This window comes from Lissotriton helveticus, chromosome 8, assembly GCF_964261635.1.
Source record: "Lissotriton helveticus chromosome 8, aLisHel1.1, whole genome shotgun sequence".
Classification (NCBI taxonomy): domain Eukaryota; kingdom Metazoa; phylum Chordata; class Amphibia; order Caudata; family Salamandridae; genus Lissotriton; species Lissotriton helveticus.
Genome location: NC_136069.1, coordinates 1,146,317,854 through 1,146,343,663, shown reverse-complemented (window position 1 = coordinate 1,146,343,663; position 25,810 = coordinate 1,146,317,854). Strand labels below are relative to the sequence as shown.

The following is a 25,810-nucleotide window of genomic DNA, read 5'->3' as shown; positions in this document are numbered from 1 at the left end:
ATATTTAATTTAAAGCGGAGTGTGCGTCAGCCTGAGCCTGGAGCTCGATTGTCTCCTCGGGCTGGACTGAGATGGTTCCTTAGTGGGCTGGGCAGCGGACATCAGCTACAATGGGTCTAGGTAATTGATTAACAGCTGAGATCCGCGCTGGCACCGCTCACCCACAGCCACCACTCGACAAGAACTCTCTGCTCGGAGGAAGGTCTCTCAGACAGTGTGTGGTCTGAAACATTGCCTCCCCCAATCCCCTGAAGAGTTAATCAGATGTGGCTATCTCACACACACCAACATAGGGGGACAATCTACACAATTCCTGCAGTGGTGCAAAAAGTAGCAGTGAGGGTAGTACGGAAGCACCTCCATAAATCTTTGAGTGAATAAAGTGCTGCGTATTATTTCTTTCTCTGAGTGCATGTTAAAAATATATAATTTTATCTAGTGAAACTTTGGCTCAGGCTGGGGTACATGTGAAAGGAGAAAGCCACTGGTACTTTTACTGCGTGGTACAATGACTTTTCGGAGCATAGCTAAAGTCCTGCTTAAAATGATGCCTACGCTAAGTTAGCACCTCTCCATTTTGCTGCTTTGCAGATCTTTTAAGTCCTTTGAGTTTCCCTTTGCTCAAATGTATGTAACTTCTGATATTTATATGTTTTCCTCATCTTCATTGCTTGAATTTGCTTGCAAGAAAGTGTCACTCATAGTTGTTGAAATGTCACTCATAATGACACTGAAATTATGAAAATGTCACTCAAAGCAATCCGAAACCTTGGCAGCTATGAGCTGTTCTATTTTGCAACTTGTGGAACATTACTATGGCAGGCCTTATTTGCACCTCATACTGTTAACATGTTGAGCGGTGCTGGTTGTAGGGGTGGAAAGGCTCCCCGTGGAGGGCAAGCCTTCTGACCGACGAGACTATGTACCTGATAATAAGTTATAACCTCAGTCATGGGCCGAGACAGGCCTGAGCTGAGCCGAGAGTTTATAACTTAATCAGGTACATAGTAGTCAGTCACGTCCACTCGGCCAGGGCCTGGTCACGTCACGTAGCACTGCTTGCTTCTTTACTTTCAGTCTCGGTCTGGGGGGGCAGAAATTAAAACTGAATCACCTCACTGACTCAGGCCTGCTGACTGCTGTTGGTGGCGTCGGTCACGGTGGCACTGTGGCAGACACAGGGGGGTCGGGCTAGGCGGCGCCGGCGCTAGCCACTGCCAGTAGCCACTAGAATAAAATTAATTTATGGGCCTGGCCGCTGACCGGGACTCCGTGCGCACCTCTGAAGACTGCTCCTCTTGTCAGTCACGCGCCGTTAATTACCCAATGCGCATGCGGGCAGTGCGAAGGAGAATTACATCAGCCGCACCCTAGAGGCGCGCCGCGCGCAGACTCGGCAGAGGAGGGGGCAGGCATAATTCTTTCTGCGCGCTGCGCACAGGCACCGCCCCCCTCCCTCCTCCTCCGTCTGTTTATGTTTGCACAGTGCACACTGCGCAGACAGAAGAGCACACCGGCGGCGGCGGTCAATCAGGCTTGCTTGTGGCGGCGCTGGGGATGGGGGGTGGTGAGTGATCGTGCAGGCCTGCATCGGGATGGGAATTCAGACATGATTGATGATGTGCCCCTGCCCTGAACAAAGTGAGTGACGCTGTGGCTGGGGCCGGGGGCACAATCGGCCCCCAGACACAAAACCGGCCCCCTTTTCAGAAACCGGCCCCCAAAACCCTCCAGTCCGGGCCTGGTGAGGTAGAAGAGAGGACGTAGCTAAGAAATGGTCTAGGCGCGCATACGTTTTATTTGCAGAGGAATAATAAGTGTAATCCCGTTCAAGGGGATGCTGGGCGCGACACACATCTTGCAGCCCACTCTCTAGCAACCATTGCTTCCCCCCTTGCGACAGAGCCCCCGCCTGGTGAGACCACATCTCAGACCTATCCAGCCCCTGGTCCATTACTAAATTCAGCCCCCCCCCCACCAGTACAAATGCATCAGGGGATGCCAACACCTCAAAGAGGGCCGCCCGCAGGAAGGGCTCCTGTCGTTTATTTGGAGCATACAGTGACCCCACTGTTAGATGCGTGTCCCCCCATTGTACCCGGACAGCTAAAAAACACCCTCTGACGTCAACCACCTGGGAGAGGATTTTGCAGTGCGCGCATGCACTAATTCGAAATGGGTGTCCCCACGAATAGGGGATGTCCTGCTCCCGCAGATAGGCAGTGATAGGCTTGAAGCTTCTGCGCTTGACAAGAGTAGAGGCCGCCAGGTCTTGAAAGAGTGCAGGTTGATGGCCCCGAAACTGCACAGGATTGAGATCTCGAGCTTTGCGAAGAATCCGTTCTTTAATCTGAAAGTCATGCACACACACCAGTATGTCTGGTGGTGGGGCCTTGGCACCCCTCGGCAAGCCAACGCGATGAACACGATCCAGCTGAATGTCCAGCTTATCCCCTTCATCAAGAATCTGTCGGAACAGCGCACCGACGTATTCACGCAAACGGTCTCCTTCCCCTTTTCACTGGACCGCTCGAATTCTGATATTATTTCTCTGCGATCGGTTCTCCAAGTCTTCGGCCTGAGCCTGCAGATCCAGGTTTTGTTCCGTAAGGCGGAGAACATCCTGCTGAAGCTGGTGAACCTAATCGGCAGGGCCCAGGTCATGCTCTTCCAGGGTCGCCACTCGCTACCCAATGGTTTCCACATCTCTTTGTATCTCACGCACATCCGAAGAGAGCTGGGAGAGGAGTTCCAAAATGTCCTCCTTGATGGCCGTGAAGAGCTCCAACATGAAAGCCTTAGTCGCCGGTGAGTCAACATCCTCAGATTGCGAGGACTAGGCATCTAACTGCGAGGTGGCCCGACCCGTCACTGTAGCATGTCCTTCAGGGGTTTATCTCGTTTGTTCCTGGAAGCTGACATCACGGCGCAGCCAGGGCCCCAGCGGGGCGCAAACAAGCCTCAGCAGCGCCCTCACCTCACTGAGCAGCCCAGGCCCGAAACACAACAGGGAAACACTGCCCGCCGACACACGGGCCGATGGTGCGCCTCCCACCGTCCCGGAATCCACTCACCACAGCAGCACCAGGAGGCCCCCAGAACCACCGACCCCACAAGGCCGCCTCAGCGCAAGGGTTAGCGCAGTCCACCCCTGTCCACGACCCCTCTTCCCAGCCGTCAGTTCCAACACCTCGCTCAAGGCACCAATGAGCACCTCCCTGCAGCAATCAGTCAATCGAGGCGGGGGAGCACTTCACTCCGGGTCTCAGGCCGACCCCAGGTCCCACGCACCCCGCAGAGGCCGCAGCATAGTCGGGCAACTACAAATACCAAGGCAGGAATATGCCAGGACTCTCCTCCTCCACAGCCACAGACCTCCTCTCAGGCCACTCCGAGGGCCTCCCCGCACTCTCCCCCCTCCACCGTGCCCACAGCACCAGGGGAGCACTCTTGCAGTCACAGGCCTCAGGGAGCTCCCAATAAAGCTGGGGAAAGCTGATCTCCAAGGCGCCGCCCGCGAATATATGGGCCGATGTAAGGCCCCTCTATGCCCCAAAGAGCACCATGCCTCAAGCAGGCAGTACTCTCATAGTCACTGGCCCCAGGGAGCACCCAATAAAGCGGGGAACAAGCAGACCGCCAAAGTGCCGCCCGCCGATATACGGGCCGATATAAGGCTCCTCAAAGACTTCAAAAGCACCGGGCCGCAGCCAGTCAGCAAGGTCTGCAGCCACACACTTCAATGAGGCCGCCGCCCGAGGGACACCCACGCCCCCCTGCAGGACCGCCACACCTCCGGGCAGAAGAACAGCAGAGACCGGGGGGGCCATAAAGCACTCCACGCACAATTCAGGAGACGAGGCACACCGCCGACGCCACCCGTGGGGGCCTCCCACCGCCCGCCGGCTCGTGGACAGAGTTCCGGGCCCCGGGTCAGATGCCCCTCCACTCCTCACCTCCTCCGCAGCCAGCTGGGCCCAGGCAATACCTCAGCGCTCCACCGCTGCACGGAAGCGCACACCCGCCCAGCGGCGGTCTTGACCGCCCCCGTCTTGGCAAGGCGGGCACCCGAGCAGCTCCTCACCGCCCCAGTCCGAGCTCCTCCACAGGCCCGGCGCTCGCGGGCAGGCCGCAGCCCGGTACAATGGCCGCCATGCCGCTGGGCTCAGTATCGTCCGTCCGCCTCCTCCGTTGCGCCGAGCAGGGCTCCGGGCAGAGCAACACCTATATGGGAGCGGCCACACTTAGCAGGCAGGGCGCCGCACCGCAGTGAGCCAGTCCCCACTCCCTCGCCACGAGGCCCGATGGATGCAGGCAGTGTCAGGGCCAGACCACCCAAAACAGCAACCCACCACCTCGCAGCCCGAAAATAGAGGCACCACTGGATTCAGGACAGCACACAGGTACAGCAGCGCTCCGCGGCCGGCATGGATGGGCACCAGGGAGGGCGATATTCAAGGCTAATGTCAGGCGGCGCCGGAGGGACAGGAAAGCACGCCCCACTCCACCATCATCTTGGCCACGCCCCCCTGCAATTACATTTTAATGAGGATAGTTTGTCTTTGAACTCAGAAGTTTTACACAGGCTGGTGCTGAGTAATGGAAGTTTGTTCCTTGGTATTGTATATGTTATGACCTTTACACACGTTTGAAGCACCTCATGAACATTGAAGTAATATTGAGATCTACCTATTTCATATGCTGTTTTTACTGATGTGATAACTGCAGCAGGTATAACTTAGTTGCTGTCCAGATTGAAAAGATCGCCACTCTCCTCCACAAATGGAATACCAACAGTAGATATCTGACATATTTGGAAAAGTTTTTTGTACACTCAATTAATCAATCAATCGGGGATTTATAAAGCCTGCTACTCACCCGTGAGGGTTTCAAGGTGCTGGGGAGGGGGGTGGGGGGAATGCGGCCCTGTTTCAGTCAAAGAGACAGGTCTTGAGGTTCTTCCTGAAGGTGTTCAGGGCCTCTGATGTTGACTGGGAACTTGTTCCAGGCTTTGGCTGCGATGTAGGAGAAGGCCCTTCCGCCTGCTCTGGTTCTGCGGATGCTGGGGGTCTCTGCCAGGGCAGGGGCTTGATTTAGATTTCAGTTGACGGGTTACTCTGTCACAACGGTGATGTATATCCCACCTGCTGAAATATTAATCCCATAATATCCTACGGGATTTATATTTTGGCAGACAGGATATCTATTACCATTGTAACTGAGTAACCCAGCTGCCGAAATCTAAATCAGGCCCTAAGTATTTGTTCTTAGTGGCAAAGGTTGTTTTTTGGGTATTCATGAATGTTAGTTCCAATTGATATACAAATCTATGAATCTCTGGCCCAGATATCATGCAACTTCTGAGAGCTCCTGGATATTCCCTCAGATCTACAGCATCTCCATCCCATTGATGATAGCATTTTCCTGCTCATGATTTTGATCTAGAGCAATTGATGTGAATTCCCATTTGCTTTTTTTGACAGCAAACTTTCTTTTTTGAAACTCCAAGTGAATGTGTGGGCGGCGTTCTGCTAGTGTAGCCATGTCGCAAATGTGGACAGACAGCCATCGAGAATAGTAATTATGATTTGTAGCAAACATCCATGGAACCATCTGATCAAGTACTTGTACATACAAATCAAAATTACTCTCTCTAATTAATTGAACAAACACATTTAAGAGCAAGTATCTGCAGGTGTGGTGCTAGTTCGATTTATACTTAATCCAGTGAGAAATCTCTCTATAATATGTATAGCACAGCAAAAGTAATTTGACGAGCATGAAGTGTATTGGTTAAGTGGGAAAGCTTCTTTATAGCATCAGCTTTTCATATGGTAGTGATGTCAGCTCGCACTAACATACTGGTCCATCCACTGTTCGAAAGCCAGTCGCCAAGTACTTTATAGAAAGTCATTTCTATATAAAGCTCTTCCCCATCATCACAACATATTTATCCTCACCATATATATGTAGTACATCCCATTAGATTTGTTTTGCTAGGGCAAAGAGAGGTTGGTCGTTTGAAATATTCGTTTTATCCTGGATTGAGATAATGAACAGACTCTTTAATGAGTTTCATGCAATGCAAGACCATGGATTTAGAATGAGAACTTTCTGTGAACAGTGGCAACAATACAGTAGTTGACCAATGTCTACTGATAGGTGGTAAGGTGGTAAGAATGATGCAGGATATGCTTGCCAAGATATACTTTCATCGGAAGAAATATTTTCACTCTCAACATTGCACATCACTCTTTCAAGCCATTTATATTCATAGTTGTTAGGAGCATCAATTAGATCACTTTGGCGATCTACTACTACAGATAGTATTGGAAGGCTATAATCTGTATTGTTCATTGCAGTTGGTTTAATATTTGTATACAGTACTGGAAGATTTGAAATCTGTTTTGACTGTTACTATATTAATATTAATCACCACACTTCCACAATCAATTCCTTCTAGTTCTCGTTCTTGATGTTGTGTCATAGTTATTTCTGTTCCATGGAAGGAGTATTTTGCTGTTATGGAACTTGGGTTGTGATCTATGTTAGCAATATTTCCACTGGTGAGTACTTGCAACTTCAGTTTTGGTGTACACACAATTTGTTCACTCTCATACAGTACGCAAATGTTATTTCCTAAGTGAGCAGATATTTGTAAAACCCTATCATATGAAATACAAATTCCTAGTTTATGGAACTTGTCTATACGTTTTCAATTTCTCGTTTGTGGATAGAAAGAGCAATGTATATGGACAGAGGAGTTTCTTTGTTGCTGTTATGTCCAGAAACTGAAGAAGAGTCTGTTCTTGAATTCTTTACACTGGTAAACATCAGTAATTCAGAAATAGACAATGCTATATTGGTAGTGGCTGTTTCACAGGAATACTGATCTCTTATGTTGGCTCCATCAAGCATAATTTTAACAAGGGCAAGAAGCACTTCCAAAACTCATTGATTTCTACAATCATCCTCAAACGCTCCTTTAAAGTTTTCAGATGTCTGCATCATGTTCCTCCTAACAATGTTTGCTGCATTAGCAATATTTATGGCGTCAGAATCTGACTTGTCACAGGCAGATACTAATCCCGATCCTACTTCATCTTCGAAAGCTAACAGGACTTCTCTTCTTTCATTGTATGCCTTCAAACCTCTTGTATTTCTGACAATTCTCTATTTTAACCTTGTTGAGTTAACCTTACCTGCAGTGGATTCCAGCTGCTTTATTCTGTTTGTGCAAAGGCTTACTAAGTGAAAGAGTTTGAAAATTGTTTTAACATCTCCCACTTGTGAATCTTTCAAATAAGATACATGCTTGGCTAGAGCTATTCCTTCTCCTGAAGTCTCACCAGGTGATTTATTTTTATTCTTTTGTACACTGTGTGTTCTGTTATAGAGTCCAACTGAAAATGTATGATGGTATTCAGCATCCTGTGCATGCATATCACCCATGGCCGATTTCTCAATAAGTGCTGTAAATTGAACTAACTCGGCGCACTGCCAAACAATAACATCCACATCACCTGTTTTTGCTTTATGCATTACAGATGTATCTGATTCATTGCAAAACATGCTTTTCTTCCAGGAATTTTATTAGGAACTGGAATTGCCGAACGTGTTTTAACTGGGCTACTATATAAATCCGCATCACTATGTTTTGTTCTCTGAGCCCATAGCAGCTTTATATTGTAGCAATTGTTAAAACACGGTTTATGTGACCATGTATTGTTAGTTCTTAATTTCTGCTCAATACCAGAACCATCATTAAGCCGTTCTAGTTCGAAATTTATAGACATGCATACCATTTCTTTAAATTTCTTCAGGATATGGAACACTATATCCAGACCCATAATGTGTGCGTGTAGCATTTGGTGGGCTAATACTATCCTTACAAAGAACCCAGATGAACCAATTTGTTGCAACAACATCATCGTGCTGGACAGCTTGACCACTGATTGTGGGTGCAACATGCAAATCATTTTCAGGCCTTTCAGAAGAAATGATGAAGCTGAAAAACAGGTACACATAAATATATAATACATATTAAAACATTTTGAAACATGTCAATAAGTATGAATTTGTACATCAGATTTATAATAGATTTGAATTTTCACACGTTTTACATGATTTTAGTGACCATTTTGGTTTTTTATTTATGATGTCACAGCATAGATCCAACTTTGGCATGCACATGACATGCACTGACATGTACACATGACCATTTTGTGTCAAATTTGAAGCAAATTGGAAGATTTAACAGTATTTGTTTATATTTGTCAGCCATCTTGGATTTCAACTAGACTGAATGATGTCATAGGCAAGACCCACTTGGGGTCTTGCTCTTATATGGTTACTATTACAAAGATACATGTATGTACCAAGTTTCAGCTTTCTGTCACAAGGTGAACGATTTTCATTAGAAAACAGGCTTAACAGTCATCAGGGGAGTTTCTTCATTAGGGCTCTGGGGCTGCACCCCCTGACATTTATTTAGAGATACAATGGTATCTCTAAACAGATTGATGTATTTAAGTCTGGGCTGTCTGTCCCAGGCTGCCTACCTGGCTTCCCTCTGAAGCAGGAGTCGGAAGCCAGGAGGTAAATCAACTTTCTGAACTGTGACGCACGATGCAAGGCTTACTGTTCTAAAGCCCTTTATTGCCATTGTAGTCTATGGCAGTATTCACTGTAGGCCAGTAACGCTTTCAGCATCATGGTTTCGGCTGCTGGAGTCTCTGTCTCTGCGTAAGGGCGCCATTCACAGACATAGATCCCACCTTTTCCCATTCGTCACACGCAGGAGTGGATGGAAGCATGTTTGTTTTGGTGCTTTGTCCTCGGTAATAATAAGTGTTACAATGCTAATCTTCTGTAATCTATATTGTGCTGAGACCCCTCACCACAGCAACCTCCCTCACTGTGACACCTCAGGCCTGGCTGCATGTCCGCTGGCCCTGTTAGAAATGGAGCTGCTGTATTTGTTCCCCACAAAATTGATCCAAAAGATGATCAGGCCAGGGTTCTTGCTCTCCTGTGAAGTTAATCCAAATATCCGAATCAAGTGTAAAGTGAGAGATATGTGCTAATAGTAGACAGTTACATGCTGTATCGCATTAAAACTGGCCCTATCTTCATGCCCTTACCAACTTTAATGGCAAAAACATGGATTGATTTATGAACAATGGGTGTTAAAAACATGAAGGCAGTGCATGTCAGCAATGTGGTTCCTCTCTTATTTCACATTTAACTTAATCTTGCCTTCTTCAAGCGTTAGCTAAAGGAAAAGTACCTGTCAGTGGATTGGCCTCTCTGCAGAGCTCACAAAAAAATGGTCATGTATTGCACTTGTAATTGCAATTTTGTGAAAATGTGTGTGAAGGGGGTGCACAGATGGCAAACTATTTACATGGCACAAACAAAAGGAAATGCATTGCTTAAATGTGAATGAGTGCAGCGTAATGTTTGGAAGTGTTGAAGTGAGGGAGATGCGAGGAAGTGCATTTGGGGAAGAGTGAAAAGAGGGTGCTGAAGAGAGAAGAGAGTTGGTTGAAGATGTACAGATGGACAAAATGTGCAGAGAAAAAGGGCGTACATATCCAACATAAAGCTCACATAACTAAAGGCCAAAACTCCTTCACATGCCTCAATACTATTGATATATCAGAATTAAAAAATGTTTGAGGTTAATTATTTGTAACAAATCCTTGTTACTCATTTATCTTGACCAGCTAACAACCATTGACACAGCCAATCGTACTGCCAGGTTTTAGGTGTAGGTCATTTGGGAATCAGAGAAATTTATTTTGTCTGTTCCCTTTTAGAGAGCCCCCACATTTTTCATCCCACTTATATTTCTATATGAAGCCTGGTTAGCGTATTTTCTTCCAAAGATGATGCCATATGCAGTGCAAAACACCGGGCAAGCACGCGCTTTAAAAGGCTGAAGATATCACGTTGTACAATTTGCACATTACAGTAACTGTTGAGCACATTAATCAGGAAGATATAGGGCAGTTTTTAATGTGTTTAATATTTCAAGACTATATGTTCCCACTGTTTCATAAGCCTTGCTTTATCACTAAATTAAGTTGCTTTAAAATTCACCATTTGCCAATCTTTTTTCAATTTTTTCTCTGGAGGAGGACCCAGCCTGGACCCCACATTTGTCCATTAAGCTTGCTTGTGTTGCTCACTACATAAAAGTCATGTCAAACATTAAGCCCCACCTCTTTCAAATGTAACCAGCAGCCACTGACATTCATACTACAACACAATAGCAGATTGAGAGCTGCAATGCTGAGCCCACAAGAGCACTTGTAGCCCTTGCATTGGGAAAATCACTTTTAATGTGGACGTCCATGTTGTGGTGGAGTAAATTGCCATCACTCAAAGTGAGGCAACCTATGGCTGTAGTGGGCTGGTGCAGTGCCCATGCTGTATGTTTTGGTGGTAGGAAACAAAATGTGAATTTCAAGTTAACAGACCAGTGGAAGAAGATGACTGACCAGAAGCCGCTATATGTTTGTATATTATTTATCTATAAATATATTGGAAAACAACAGTTTGTTGAGACAGCTAAAACTGTCTCAAAGACCTGACTTAATAAGAGTCCCATTGTGTTGGGGTTAAAGGATACAACTCATTAAACCAGACCACTGTGAGACTGAAATGGTCCTGGGCAGGACAACAAATATGGAGGAAAGCCATTGAATCAAAAGCAAACACCTGAAATAGACAACAAAGCCATCCAATCATAAACAAAAGCCATCCAATCATAAACAAAAGCCATCCAATCATGAACAGGGGATGACCCAAATGTCACTCTAAGTACATGGTACATACTGGAAACAAGAGATCTCTCAATAGAAAGCCAAAGCTGTCTGTAGCTGAGACCTAAAAACATGCTCTTTTGCTGTTGTAACAGTAAGATGCATAGCCAAAGCACCATATGACTAACGATAAGAAATTGCAACTCCGCACCATAACCTCTGCGTGACAGAGAAAAGGTTACACTTTGTATATATAGAAATGCACACACATACACCAGGTGTAGATCACAGTGTGTCCATTTTAGTGGTGTGCCATTTGGACAGAAAATATAGGAAGGACCCGTTCAGAAAATATACCATCTTCTCAAAGTGCTTTAGTTTCTTTCTTCTGTACAGATTGGTTAATTGGTTAAACCTCAAGCTTGGTTTCTTGTTGTTTTTATAGCATGGCCTAATTATACTCTTGAACCCAGTGCTTTCCAGTGGGAGATAGGAGGAGCTTTGCAGCATGAAGGCCAGCTACCATGCATGCATAGATGACAATATGTTACACCTACTGCAAGAGTAGCTTGCCAATTGTCAATCACCTTTGTGAACACCATTCCGTGACGGCCGTCACATCTGTAGTTGTTTAGTCTCTGATGGAGTAGTCCTGACATATTCTGTGGTTAAAGGAATGCAGATCAAAAGCCTCTAGTGCTCAATTCCCACATGATTCTATGATTCTTGTTCCGTAAGAAATATCCACTGATGCTAACTGAATCCTACGTTGGTGGCTGCGGTACATTTGTGGATTCTGACAGGCCGCTGTTTCTTCTCTGTGTGAGCTGCTGCTCTGGCAGTTGTTGAGGTTGATACACTGTGGTTGCTTGCTGCTGAGAATATATGGGTAAAAGCAAAGGATTGGACTGTTCACCTTGCAATGTACTTGAGGTCTGCACCTGTGTATTTAAATAAAAAATATATAATTTTAGAGTGGTTGATATACAAAGAATTGTGTTATTCTAAAGGTGGAAAACCAAGAGCAATGCACTGAAATCTGACATCATTAATTAGCACATAAAATATTCACTTCTCTGTTTGGTTAACTACTTGTGTGGGCAATTATGGTTCAAGAGAGCTGGAGCAATGTCAGGCAACAAGGATAAGCATTGAGGGCCTCATTTAGGAGACTCCTTGCGCCACCAAAACGTCACTTTTTGACACATTCCGTTGCACAGGAGCCTACTCTATATTTACGAGGCAGCACTAAGCCAATTTGTTTTAGCTTAATGCTGCCTCATAAATATCACTCCTTTAACAGTGTTTTCTGCATTAAAGGGGCGTGCAATGGGTGTTGCTTGGGGTGGACCCAGCAACATCCATGGCTTTTTGACACTGCCCCAGATTTATGAGAAATCGTAAATTTGAGGCAGCACCAAAAACGTATGCCTTCCTAGGGTAGGCACAACGGGGAGAAATAGCTTTATTTCTCCTTGTTTTTCCTTTTTCTATGTGTGCTGCATTTTGTTAGACACCTCTTGTCTAAACACATTTCACAAATGTATGCTCTTGAACCTAATTCAAGTCCATCTCTCGTGTGTGATAAGGTAGTTAACTTGCTGTTAACTTATTATTTGCATATTTGGCATCTCTGTAAATATCTACAGCAGAAGAGCGTATAAATGGCAGCTTTGATGAAAAAAAAGTGCAAGTTGGCAACCCAGAAACTTCCCTATCAATGCTCTGGATATGAGTCACAGCACAAAAACGTTACAGGACACAGACAAACTGAAAGCAAGCTTACTTCTCCCAGAGGAGTATTATTCCCTCAACTCAACATTGTGGCAGTTTGTTGTATCATTCCGCCTTCAGGTGATGCTTACATCAGAATGCAAGACTTTTTTACATTTGAAAAGTACACTAAACCATCAAGCTGTTCGTCACATTCAGTTCTTTATTCCCTATGTTAATTCTGTGCAGAAACCAATTGGTTTTTAGGTTTCGCCTCGCCAAAAGCTGCGCAGCAGACTTTCGCACAGGCAAAATATTTTGTTTTGCAGTATGTGGGCTTTGTCCCGCCTCTGTTTTCCATTGGCTAGCTCCATAAATGGAGGCTAGCCATTGGAAAACAGAGGCGTCCATCATTCTGCGAGGCGACTCGTGGGCGTTCCTGAGATTTTTTCTCATCCAGCCCCTTTTAGGACGTCAGTGCGGCGGTGGGCGGGGTTTATTTTTTTGGTCGTCCATGTTTCTTTTGGTCATTCCGCGGCCGACCGCCGCCGGAGGATGTCCAGGTGAGTGCTTTTGATTGTGGCCGTTCCCGCCGCCCCCCCCTCCCGCTGTCTGGGTGCCCGTTCCCGCACCCCCCTCCCGCTGTCCGTGCCTTTCCCACCCCCCTCCCGCTGTCCGTGCCTTTCCTGACCTCCCTCCCGCTGTCCGTGCCTTTCCTTGTTCTGTTTCGAACCCACTGTGATATACCACTTTAATCCAATTGCTTTACTTTAGATGAAGCAGGACTAGGAATGCCAGAATGGAAAGAGTTGGTAAATGAAAGGCCTGGACCGAAATATAGTGTCCTAATGGCATGGAGTTGTTTGGAAAAAGTCGTTCGGCGTTATGACCACATGCGTGTATTAGTCAAAAAGCCTGTTAAGCATCAGTCGGGGCATTTAACAGGCCAAAATACCAAACATCTGTTGTACTCGTCCTTTAGTATTAGGAAAGGGGCCCTCAAAAATACCGTGTGCCCGTTCCCGCACCCCCCTCCCGCTGTCCGTGCCTTTACCGCCCCCCTCCCGCTGTCCATGCCTTTCCCGCCCCCCTCCCGCTGTCCGTGCCTTTCCTGCCCTCCCTCCCGCTGTCTGTGCCTTTCCTTGTTCTGTTTCCAACCCACTGTGATATAGCAATTTAATCCAATTGCTTTACTTTAGATGAAGCAGGACTAGGAATACCAGAATGGAAAGAGTTGGTAAATGAAAAGCCTGGACCGAAATATAGTGTCCTAATGGCATGGAGTTGTTTGGAAAAAGTAGTTCGGCGTTATGAACACATGCTTGTATTAGTCAAAAAGCCTGTTAAGCATCAGTCGGGGCACTTAACAGGCCAAAATACCAAACATCTGTTGTACTCGTCCATTAGTATTATGAAAGTTGCCCTTAAAAATACTGCGTGCCCGTTCCCGCACCCCCCTCTTGCTGTCCGTGCCTTTCCCGCCCCCCTCCCGCTGTCCGTGCCTTTCCCGCCCCCTCCCGCTGTCCATGCCTTTTCCGCCCCCCTCCCACTGTCCGTGCCTTTCCTGCCCTCCCTCCCGCTGTCCGTGCCTTTCCTTGTTCTGTTTCCAACCCACTGTGATATAGCACTTTAATCCAATTGCTTTACTTTAGATGAAGCAGGACTAGGAATACCAGAATGGAAAGAGTTGGTAAATGAAAGGCCTGGACCAAAATATAGGTTCCTAATGGCATGGAGTTGTTTGGAAAAAGTAGTTAGGCGTTATGAACACATGCGTGTATTAGTCAAAAAGCCTGTTAAGCATCAGTCGGGGCACTTAACAGGCCAAAATATCAAACATCTGTTGTACTCGTCCATTAGTATTAGGAAAGGGGCCCTCAAAAATATGGAAATCATTTCCGCCCCAATATCGCTATGCTGGAGAACAGAACAATTAACATGCAACAAGCTGTTTTCCCTACTTACTCAAGTCTGGCTTACTTAACTAGACATGTACCCATTTCAGCCAAATGAGCCACACAGAGTTTTGATGTTTGTTTAAAGGGATGGGGTGAGGGGGCACTTTCTTTCTATGCTGATGCAAATTTAAAGATTGCGGATGGTCTACGCCAAACCAGAAAATCACATCTTTAATCTAATATCTCTCCCTTTAAAGGAGTAAGGAGCATATCTATGCAAGACCATCACCTCACAGAAGTGAGGGAATGCCTGTTGTGAGGAAGAAGGTTGCTTGTTTCAATAGTCCTGCCCGAAAGGAAAGGAAACGCATGTCGCCCAGATAGAAGCTGCCTAGTCTAATGGCATGGCACCGCATGGTTGTATCCCGCTGTCCATCCCCCCTCCCGCTGTCCGTGTCTTTGTGAATCCCGCTGTCCCCCACCCCCCGCCCGCTGTCCGTGTCTCTGTTAAGGCACACCCAGGCGCTCCTGGCTGTTCCCATCCCATTTTACAAGAGCCCAGCCCCATTAGCCCATTGCTAATGGCAATGTAAATGACAATGCCATTTATTTATCTGTTTTCAAAACCCACACATAAATACCAATTTTGTCATTTACAATGCCAATAGCTCTAACTTTTCCAAAGGCGAAACCATTGCATTGTAAATACTTGTTGCTACTTTTCCCAGCAATGGCAACAGGGCAGGCGTTATTGAGATAAACAGCATTTGTGCATACAAAAAAGAACAATGTGGCAATATAGGCATTGAATCCTTCGTTACACTTCCTGTTATACTCATGGGGACTGCTCGTTGACAAACCACACAAAAATAAATTGCTGAAATCCGAATTTTCAAATGTCAGTTTTTCCTTTTCTTTCTCCATGTACAACATTTTTACACGAGAAGACCAGACGTTCTCCCTAAAGCACCCCTTGCATATTGTTAGGGGGGACAGTGATCTGCCATGTTGAATACCAAAACAATAATGAACGTATGCGTGCTCACCACATTACGAATGCCAAATTCCCATTCACGCTCCTCCCCTGCAGGGGAGGAGCTATCAATTGTCATAAGGTGCAGTGACACTGGGGCAAATAGATCTGACAGGCCCACTGCACACCAATTTTTTTTTTTCCACTCAATAGTTACATGTGTCACGCAGTGCTTAATTTGTAAAAGAATCAGTGCTGGTGCCCAAAGCACATGTCTGTGGCCATGCCTTGAAATATTGGCATGCTGAATGCCCATTGAATTCACCTCATGCCTCTTTATCCACTACATGGCACTCCCTGCCCCTTTTTTTATGGTGACCAGATATCAGAATAAAAAACCAGGATGGGCACAGACCTAGAAATAGGACTAAATGTCCTACTAGGTCTCGGGGCATTTTAATATATATAATGATCACTACCTTTTTGGAGAACTCCAAAGAATTGAGAAATATTCTACGGAGAAACTGGCGAACTCTGAAAACAGATCAGGTGATAGGTTCAGATATACCTCCTGCTCCTTTGTTGTCCTTTAGGAAAGCTAGGTCCCTGCGTAACCATTAAATACATAGCCAATATGAGAAAGAGGGCAAAAGGACTATCTTCAAGGAGCTACAAGGCTTTTTTCTATGTGGGAAATGTAAGGCCTGGGTTAACAGCAGCAGGGCCACATCTTACAGGGTACCAGGGTTCAACAAATCTAAGCCTATTAACAAGTTCATGACCTGTAACACGCCATACAATGTCTATTGTCTAATGTGTCCCTGTGATTAAGATATATTGGAAGTACCATCCAATCAATGAAAAGAAGCATTATGGGACACATGAGAGCCATAACGGATGGGGATACAACATACCAAGTGGCCAGACATTTTGAAAAATTGCACTACTACAACAGGGACCTCCTACGTTTTTTCTGTGTAGACCATGTACCCGTCAACACCAGGGAAGGAGACAGAATTTTGAGACTCAGGAGATTAGAATCATGTTATGACATTGACCTTCTTACCAAGGCCCTGCTAGGGATGAATAGAGGGGAAGAACTATTGGTTCACCTTGGCAACTAGACACTTTCATAAGGTTTAGATCTGTACAATGTCTATAAATTAGGATATGTATTTTTTTCCTTCTTGGTGGCATGCAGGTGTATATGGATTCTTTATATATATTTTTAAGCAGACTTTTTCTTTGGTATAGACTTAGCCTATTCAAGGCGATAATATGATGATAATTGACTCTATCAGCATAAAGCACTTTAATCAAACATTGAACAGAAGTGTATAAATTGATAAATGTTTGTGAATTGGGCCCATATACGGCTAGACAGTGTTCTCTTGAATGGGTATTGACATAAATGATTGTGTTAGCCCAAATTTAGCCTATCCAAGGCTAATAATGATGACAACTAACTCCATTGGCACACAGCACTTTAATCAAATTAATTGATCAATGTATTGTAAGATCTGATGGGACATCTGCCCATTCAGAGCTTCATTGTATTTCTTAGAAAAGTGATTGATACATGTTGTAAATGACATGGTTAACCCCATGGCAAGATGGCGGTGGCGATACATCAGAACTACCTGGATGTACATCATTGATGTTATTATATGAGAAGGAGAGAACGTAGCACTTTAATTTTTTATAGACATGGATATGCACATTAACATACACTTTGTGAGTCTCATGGGTAAAGAGGCCTCTTGTAAGTCCATTTTTGTTATTGATGTATATACGATAAATTATGACGATTTCCGACGCGTCTGATAACACGGACGGAGGCGACAGCCGAAATACGTCTGTTGTAATTGGTTCTAAACGAGTTTTAAATAAACAATTGAACTCAACCCCAAGCATGCTCTTCCTTTGTGCAATGATATGAGGAGGTCGGTGCTAAGACAGGGACTCGCTGGCTGTGCATGTTCCCCACCCAGGCTGTAATGCAGCCTGGGTAAAGAACATGCAGAGTGCGCATGATGGTTTGGCCGGCCCAAGGCGGCTGGCCAAACCATCATGTTCACTTAAGGTGGTGCCACTACTCAACCCCCTGTGACACGGGGAGCCCAGCCACGCCCGCCTGGCTTTAACTGCAAGCTGAATACAAAAAACAAATTGATAATAACGGAACGTTATTATCACTTTATTTTTTGTATTCAGCTTGTAGTTGACGCAGAAGGGCCACACTCCTCCACCTTGGCCGAGGAGCCTCAGCTGTATGTCAGATAGTTTTAGCCACCAGTCTGTGGCCCACAAATCATTTAATAGGCTTATGTTGCTAAGAGCTCCGAAAAAGTAGCGGTCTATTTTGAAAAAAAACCCTTAATTTAACCCTATAAGTGCTGCCGTCGGCCGCTGAACGTTCGGAGCACTACCTGGCTGGTGCTGCGAACGTTCGACGGCCGACGCGGCCCCGCCCACTCTCTAGAACGCCCGCACTGCGGCGAAATAACGGCCGCAGTAAACGGGGTAAAGATTAAAAAAACATTCAGGGCTTTTTGCAGCTTTAATGAGAGTGGCCAGGCACCAGAAAGTAAATGCGCACACACACTGCTGAATGCTGGTAGCTGCCATCCTGGAACTTAGGTGGCTCTTTTATTAACCTCCTGACGTCATTGCCATGTCAAACCAACTACTCCCAAGTTTCTGGGGTGTACTGTAACCACCACTAACTCCCCTGATCTGTGGTACACTCCCTTTACTCTCGGATTGTGTACGTGGACAGCACATTCCTGCGCCCACAATAAGTTAACAACCATGAACAACGAATCAGCACTGCTTCTTGTATACACCATAAAGTCACGCAGCCTTGTCAACGGAGCAGGGTGGCCTCTCGGGTAGTATTGAGATTGTGAGTGTCGGACTCCAACCCCTCTTGCTCTGTCCTCTGAGGACTTCTCCTCATTCTGTGCCTCTGCAGATGGTTTCCTGCCATCTGTGCGTGAGGAATCTCTTTCACTTGGGCTTGTGTTGATTGAACGTAGGACTGCAACATAACTCATCGGGTCAGGCTCTTCTGATAGGATCAGCACATTGCGCGTCATATCTTTCTTGCCCCACGCCGCTTCTATGATAATGTTTGAAAAAAGACACCCGGTTGACCTCAGCGGTGCCAGGATGATGGTCCCTTACCAAGACCATATCCCCCACCTGCAAGTCCGAGTACCTGCCCCCCCCTCTGAAGGCTGACTTGCAGAATACTCTGCTGTCATCCCTGAAATCCAGGATCATCAGGGACCTGTGTGTTTTCAGTACCTCCCTCAGGCCTATCACCTACCTCTGCTGTGCTAGTTGCAAGTTGTTATTGGTTTGAGTAGCTTCCTTGATTACGATCAGCATTATTGGTAGTGAATGGGACCCCTCCACTACATACTGGACATACTTCTCAGTTTCCACTGCTTCCTGTTCTTTTTGATGTGTTGCCATTCATGGATGCTCGGACAGGTAGTCTGCAGGGTTGGAGGATCCTAGTCTGTACTACACTCTGAAAGAGTAATCCTGTAATTAGAAACCTTTTGATGCAAAGTGATGGTTTTAGACAAAGATACGTGGATCAAAGCGATTAAACGCTTATGGGCCGTGTACACCACAAAAGGGTATCCATACACATACAAGTGGAAGTGACGGCACCCCCAGTTGATGGCAATTGCTCTGTGTTCAATTTGGGAATACTGCTGTTCCAGTGGAGTGTGTGCCCTGCTGGCATCAGCTACAGAGGCCCACTCTCTGAACGGTTGTTGTTGGGAGAGCACTGCCCCCAGGACAGTGGAGCTACCATCTACCACTAGGGGCTTTGTCTTGGTGAGGTCGAAGTATGCCAAAGTTGTGTCAGTGGAGAGTGCTTCTTTGGTTCATTGGAATGTCACCGCATGGACCACATTTCAGGCCCACAGGACAGCTGTCTTTGTGAGCTCTCTTATTGGCTGTGTCAAAGCGGTCAGACCTTTGATGAAATGTCCACAGTAATTCACCATCCCCAAAAAGCTTCTCATCTCTGACATGCATGATGGGGCTGCTACTGTTTTAATGCCTCTTACTTTAATAGAGACAGGAGGTATACCATCTAATGAAAATTATTTGCCAAAGAACCTGATCGAGGTCTGCATGAAAGCACACTTTCCCTTGTGCAGCGTCAGGCCTTTCTCTTGAAGTCTTTGCAGAACTTTCCTCAATCAGACATGATGTTCCTCGGTGGGCATTGCATATACTAGGATGTCGTCACTCATGTTAATGACCCCATCTAGGCCTGACAGCTCTTTTTGGATCACATTTTAAAAGACCTCAGCCATGCTCTAGATACTAAAGGTAAGTATCATGTAGAGGTGGAGGTCCATATGTTTAGAAAACGTGGTCACATATCGTGACTCGGGATGTAGCATTACCTTGGAGAACCATCCCTCCCCGCTCAGCTGCCGATTATGCCATCCACCGTGGTGGTCAGATGCCTCTCCCTTTTGATGGCAACATTAGGTAGTCCCATTTCTACACACATCTTCAACTCTCCTGGTTATATATCTTGACTCCTGCCAAATGGATTAATAGCACCCATTTCCATTCTTCTTCAACACCTGTGGCTGTAAAGTACAGATTTAGCCTTTCTAGCCACACCTTCCATTCAGCTGCATGCGCACAAGGGGGACCCACAACATTAAACGGCTCTATGAGAGATATGCACACCATGCTAGGCACTTGGAGGATGTTCGTCCTGGGGATGAGTCTCTCCACCCTTAACTTCCTTGTTGTGTTGTATTTTGCGGTGTGGGATGCTCTAGGGTTGATGTGGTTGGTTCTGTTGCTGTTCCTTCCCTAGCCAGGGACCCATCACTGCTGCCACCCTTTCTCTGAATAGCCGGTCAGCGTTTAAGACTTGCATGGTTCTTGCGAATAACGTGTATTTTTGCCAACGTTTATGCACATGGTTTCGGCAGCCTGCTTAGGCGAGTCATCAGCTAAATAGCTTCTTTAACTTCCTTGGAATTAGTATGGTCTATGAACTACTGCTTAGTTGTAGGTGTGATCTGGGCTATCAACCTCATTGCAATACTTCCCTTAGAAAACCACAAGTGTACACATGCCTCATTTGGCTGTTGTTGCAGCCTTTATATTAGACAGGCATAGTAAACAACACGGAAAGGGTTGTTTAGACTGTTCCCTTTAAAATCACAGTCACTGTGTTGGAAACCTTTGTCGAGTAGACGATACTGAAAAGTGCAGGTCCTTATAAGGCACATGGTGCTAGCAATATGACACAATTGTTTCCTCAGTGTCATATATGGCAATGTTGATTGACATTATAATCAAGTAAGGGGGTCACTGTTCATCTGGGAAGTGTGCAGTGGAGTCACGTACACACCCCGAAAAAGGAGAGGGAAGAGGAGATCCTAAAGAAAGAAAGAAACTAGGTTCGGTCTAGGATCCTCTTAATGTGAACAACAGGGAGGGAGGGGAAAGACACTCTTTGTCTCTTGTTGCCCTCACACACCCCGAAGGATGTCATGATTCGTCATCGGGCGGTGCTCCTCGTCGGGCCGACACTGCAATGCCCTACGTGTCCCCCGAAGGGTCGCTTTGGCGGAGATATTTTAAGTGAGCAGCCGTAAGATGAGTGCGGGTATGGGTAAAATGGCTAGGGGAAGCCAGAAAGCAGTCATTTTAATAGTTAAATTTGAGTTCCCCTGTCATAATAAAAAAAAGATGAGGTTGTGTGTTACAATCTGGGTATTAATGTACCCTGGGTAACATAACGTGTGGTCAGGTCGACATGTTTCGCGCTAGCGTGGTCAGGTTGATCCAGTGCACTTCATCAGGACCAGTGTGAAAACCTAACAAGACAAAGGTTGTGTGGTTAAAAAGTGTGTGTAAGTGTGGGGGGGGGGAATGAATGCTGCCCCCCTCTGCTAGAGGTACACGCGGTGCTATGCTCCTATTAGAGCGCCGCAGTGAACAGATAAATTATCTTCTCTCCAGGAGAACCTACAATTGGCAGTGGAGAGATAAAAAGGGATGTAGGAAACATTTAAAAGACACAGAGTTCAAAGTCATAGTCTGTGCCGAATGTAGTACAGATGACATCAGTCCTATGGGTTAAGTAGGTAACCAGGAGGTGGAGACCCGGCAGTTGCCCCCTGTGGGCCATGGTAAGTGGAGCCCCAGTATCAACAAACAACATGGGGCCATGTCGGTCACAGTCCAGGACTCCCAACCTGGTATTGTCTTTTGCCAACTTACCAAAGTTTCTCATAACCTCCGTCTACACACAATGGCCATGTCCGTTAGAGCTACCAGCGTAAGTGATCCAGTGCCGCACTCCTCCAATTGACATTAGAGTAAATGCATACCACATGAGCAGCTCCCACGGTAGCCCATACATCCTGGCAAGAGTATAATGCGCCCCCAAACAAAATCGGAAACCTCACTTATGAAAGCGGAGAATTACTCCATGGGTGGCGGCGTCGGTTGTACCGTCGACTCACGGTCTAAAAAGGAGACGGTGCACTATTAGTTAAAGGCTACATGTTGTCAGAAAAATGCCCGTTCAAAGATACATGAGGGATTTTAAAGTCGATACAACCCCCACATGAGCCAATGCTCAGAGGCTCGCAGTACTCCTGACAGCCAGCAGTTAAAGCCACCAATTACAATTCTACTCACATTTTTGCAGGTCAAACGGAGCTTGCTCGCACCTACCCTCCATACGCCGGCCCGGATCTTGTGTGTCGGGACCGTCACTCCTGTAGATATACCCTGCTTCGTGTGTAATTAGGCAGCGACCATTTCCGGATCCAGAGTCCGCAGCACCGCGCATGTGTCAAGAGAACAGTGTGTATCTCCTGCGCATCGATATAGGTCTGCGTGGGCGTGGGCATTGGAGTTATTGACATCACACAGGATCTGGTTCTCGTTCTTTAGGGCAGTGGGTCGTGTCCTGGGTGCAATTGTCCAAACAAGCATTTACAATGCAATGGTCTCGGCATTATTAAAGATAGAGCTATTGGCATTGCTCATGACATTCTTTTTTAAAAAAAATCATAAATAAATGGCATTGTCATTTACATTGCCAATAGCTTAATCGTTTGCATATGCGAGACCTATTGCATTAGCACCCACACACAGGGGGCAGGGGCAGGAGAGCAAGCACAACGAACGAGGGGGCAGGAGAGCAAGCACAACCAGGGGGCAGGAGAGCAAGCACAACCAGGGGGCAGGAGAGCAAGCACAACCAGGGGGCAGGGGAGCAAGCACAACCAGGGGGCAGGGGAGCAAGCACAACCAGGGCGCAGGAGAGCAAGCACTACCAGGGGGCAGGAGAGCAAGCACAACCAGGGGGCAGGAGAGCAAGCACAACCAGGGGGCAGGGGAGCAAGCACAGCGAGGGGGCAGGGGAGCAAGCACAGCGAGGGGGCAGGGGAGCAACCACAGCGAGAAGGCAGGGGAGCAAACACAGCCAGGGGGCAGGGGAGCAAGCACAGCCAGGGGGCAGGGGAGCAAGCACAGCCAGGGGGCAGGAGAGCAAGCACAGCCAGGGGGCAGGAGAGCAAGCACAAGAAACATGTGGTACTAACATTTACTGGAGAAAATGGAGGCCAAATATACAGAGGGTGGGGGCGTCAGGAAAATGACATTGTACATGCAGCCTGATAACACAGATTTACCCGGCCCAGCAGGCTGCACTGCCAGCAGCAGCCCTCTGCTTTGAGGCTCTGCTCGGTTAAAATGCCTGTATGTCTTGATTTCTTTTCAACAGCCACCTTATTACCAGGCAGAGCGATTGGGGTGGGGAGAGGGGTTGTTGGAAGAACGAGGGCGGTGCAAAAGAAATATCTGTTTGCAGGGTGATTTTTATCGCCACGGATCATATTGTGCCATGAGAGCGCGCATGAAGTCGCCTGGACAAGCCTGATTGCTTAATTCTTCAGCTGAAAAGGACTACTGCTCAATAGCCCAGTTGATACAATAGGGATCTGTGCACACGTCTTCTTATTACAGTGTTAAATACTGTAAGTAATAGTACAAAGAACAAAAAATAATAATAAATGCAGAGGTAGTCTTGATTGATGTATTTCTTCAATTCCGATTTAATCACAACACCCAGCCTTTCGACGTTACACACGGCAGGCGCCATATCGGATTGACCATAAAAAAGCCACTCCAATCCATAGCCCAGTTGCATGGGGTCTTTAAAGGGCGATGGGGAATCCAGGGAAGAAAATGGACACTTTTTGGAGCAATTCAGGTGCAACATGAGCCTAGTCTCACTAAATACCCTAAAAGCGACTAGACGCCTTACGGTATTAGTTGCGCTATATAAAAAAATATACATTTAATTTAGTAATTTTTAAAAATCACAAACCGGGACCCAGAGTGCATCAGACTACCATACAGAGTTGTTTGTATGTTAACAGCAGAGCAACCACTTTTAATTTACAAAATACTTAATGAATATAGGAATGCAGCTAAGGACTAATCGTGTTTATATTAGTTTGTGATACGTTAGGGCATGTTTTACACCCAAGTGCGTCAGTATCGTTTCTGGAAAAGTAAAAAAATGGATATTACAAGCATTTGCAATGCAATAGGTCTCGCATTAGGATAAGTTTGAGCTTTTAGTATTGTAAATGGCATTCGCTATTTTTTTTTGCAGTAGTTACGTTTTGTTTTTATAACGCTGGATGTGGTTTCCTGCTGTTAAGAAACTACTGAAGAAAAAAATATAACAGTGTCAGACAAGCAATCCTATCAGACTCTGCGTGGGCCGCCAAGGAGAAGGCAAAGATTTCCCATCTGAAATCCCACTTTCAGTGTAGAAACAAGATGATCCTGAGATTTTGGAAAGAAATGATTCATAAGAAACTCCTCACAAAGCACAATAGCCACTTCAAAACTTCCAGGGGCTCACTTAAGAAAAAAATCCTTGTTAGCAACATTTTAAGTGGGGATGGGTGCAGGACCGAAGCACTTCTTTAGTTACTTTGGTGCTAAAGTGACTGAGTACTCCAGCAATGGCATAGATATGGCTTGTGTGTGCAAATTGTCTCCTCACACGGTCCATGGGCCTGAATTCCTCCTTCATTTGGGTAGGCAATCACGAAATTGAAAAGAAGACAGCCAAAAGGTGTGATAGAGCCATCCATCTTGATTACTAGGTCATGAGAATTGGTTAAAACAAAGACACTTCTTCCGTTTGTTATTTTCAGTAGCGTCATTACATATTTTCAACACAGGACCATTGCTTCCTCCATCATTTAGGAATAAGTCAAAGGAGAAGCTGGACCCTGAAACTCTAAAGCGGCCTTCAGATTATATGTCTACCTTGAATGCTTAGATACACCTCTCTTAAGACCTCCAGAATGTGGCCAGTGCAGGTCTGTTGGAGTGTCCTTCAAACCATCATATCTCATCCTTCACTAACTGCATCGGCTTATATTTTGGGTCTGAAGGTTGTGAAAGTACACAATCCATCAGAAATTACTGTGTACGTTATCTTAAACAACCATTTGTTTTTGACATGACTGTGAAGACTGCTAGACAAGTACGATGTGTGTTAATGTTCAGGAGTGCTTGGCTAGGTTATGGGTGCTGGAAAGTACAGTTCTGAATCACCCACCCCAAGAAATGATGTAAGTATTTCTGTAATTTTTTTAAAGTTATTTTCAGTTAGATGTATATGACAAATTGTTTTGTTTCCCTTACGCTTTAGACCAAAGGAGTCGTCAGAGTTAAAAAAAAAAAAAAAGAATCAGAAAGCGAAAGAGTGATCGCAGGTTGTTAGTCCGTGAAAACTATCAGGTGTCATTTCATCAACTGACTGTGAAACCCTCTCCCAAAGCAGTTTCACTGACTGGTTGCACACTCAGCGCAGACAGTCGGGCAGCACTACAAATGTCTAGAGACTCTGTGCATTTGTCTTTTTGACATACATCACTGGGGTTAAATGTGACAAATGTTATTCCATGATTAAAGGGACTTTTGCAAGCTTCACTGAAAGCCTAGAACGTTACTTACTACAGTTACAGCGCGGTCGTACTACATAAGAGTACTCCTGTAGGTAAAAGGACCTATACTGCTCCATGGTCTTTAGTCATGCAGATCAAGCTGTCCTGCGGCTGATAATGAAATAAACGTATCATGTCATACTGATGCATGCCATGTGACCTATCCCTAAGATGGAGATACTGAGGGGACGGGAGTGAGGGTGAATTACAGTCCTTGTCAGTGCTTAAGAGATGCTGATGTCAGTTGTATGCTTTAGCTGCTATCAATTATTCCAAAAGGGAAATCTTATATATAGAAATATTAGCCAATTCTTTTAATGTATTGCAAGCTACTGTTCATGCTACACTACTAATAATCTTAAAACTGTTCAAATATTGAATTTCATTTGCTGAATTCAGATTTCTTGGATT

General features: G+C 45.8%; 1 protein-coding gene across 1 annotated transcript in view; it reads right to left on the bottom strand.

Moving 5' to 3' along the window:
* Nucleotides 1-9,997: 9,997 nt before the first annotated feature.
* Nucleotides 9,998-25,810, bottom strand: part of NPAS2 (neuronal PAS domain protein 2) — a 420,609-nt gene continuing 404,796 nt past the window's right edge. The window contains exon 20 of the mRNA XM_078658025.1: nt 9,998-11,710. Coding sequence (XP_078514151.1) covers nt 11,534-11,710 — 177 coding nt within the window. The 3' untranslated portion in view covers nt 9,998-11,533. The remainder of the gene's footprint in view (nt 11,711-25,810) is intronic.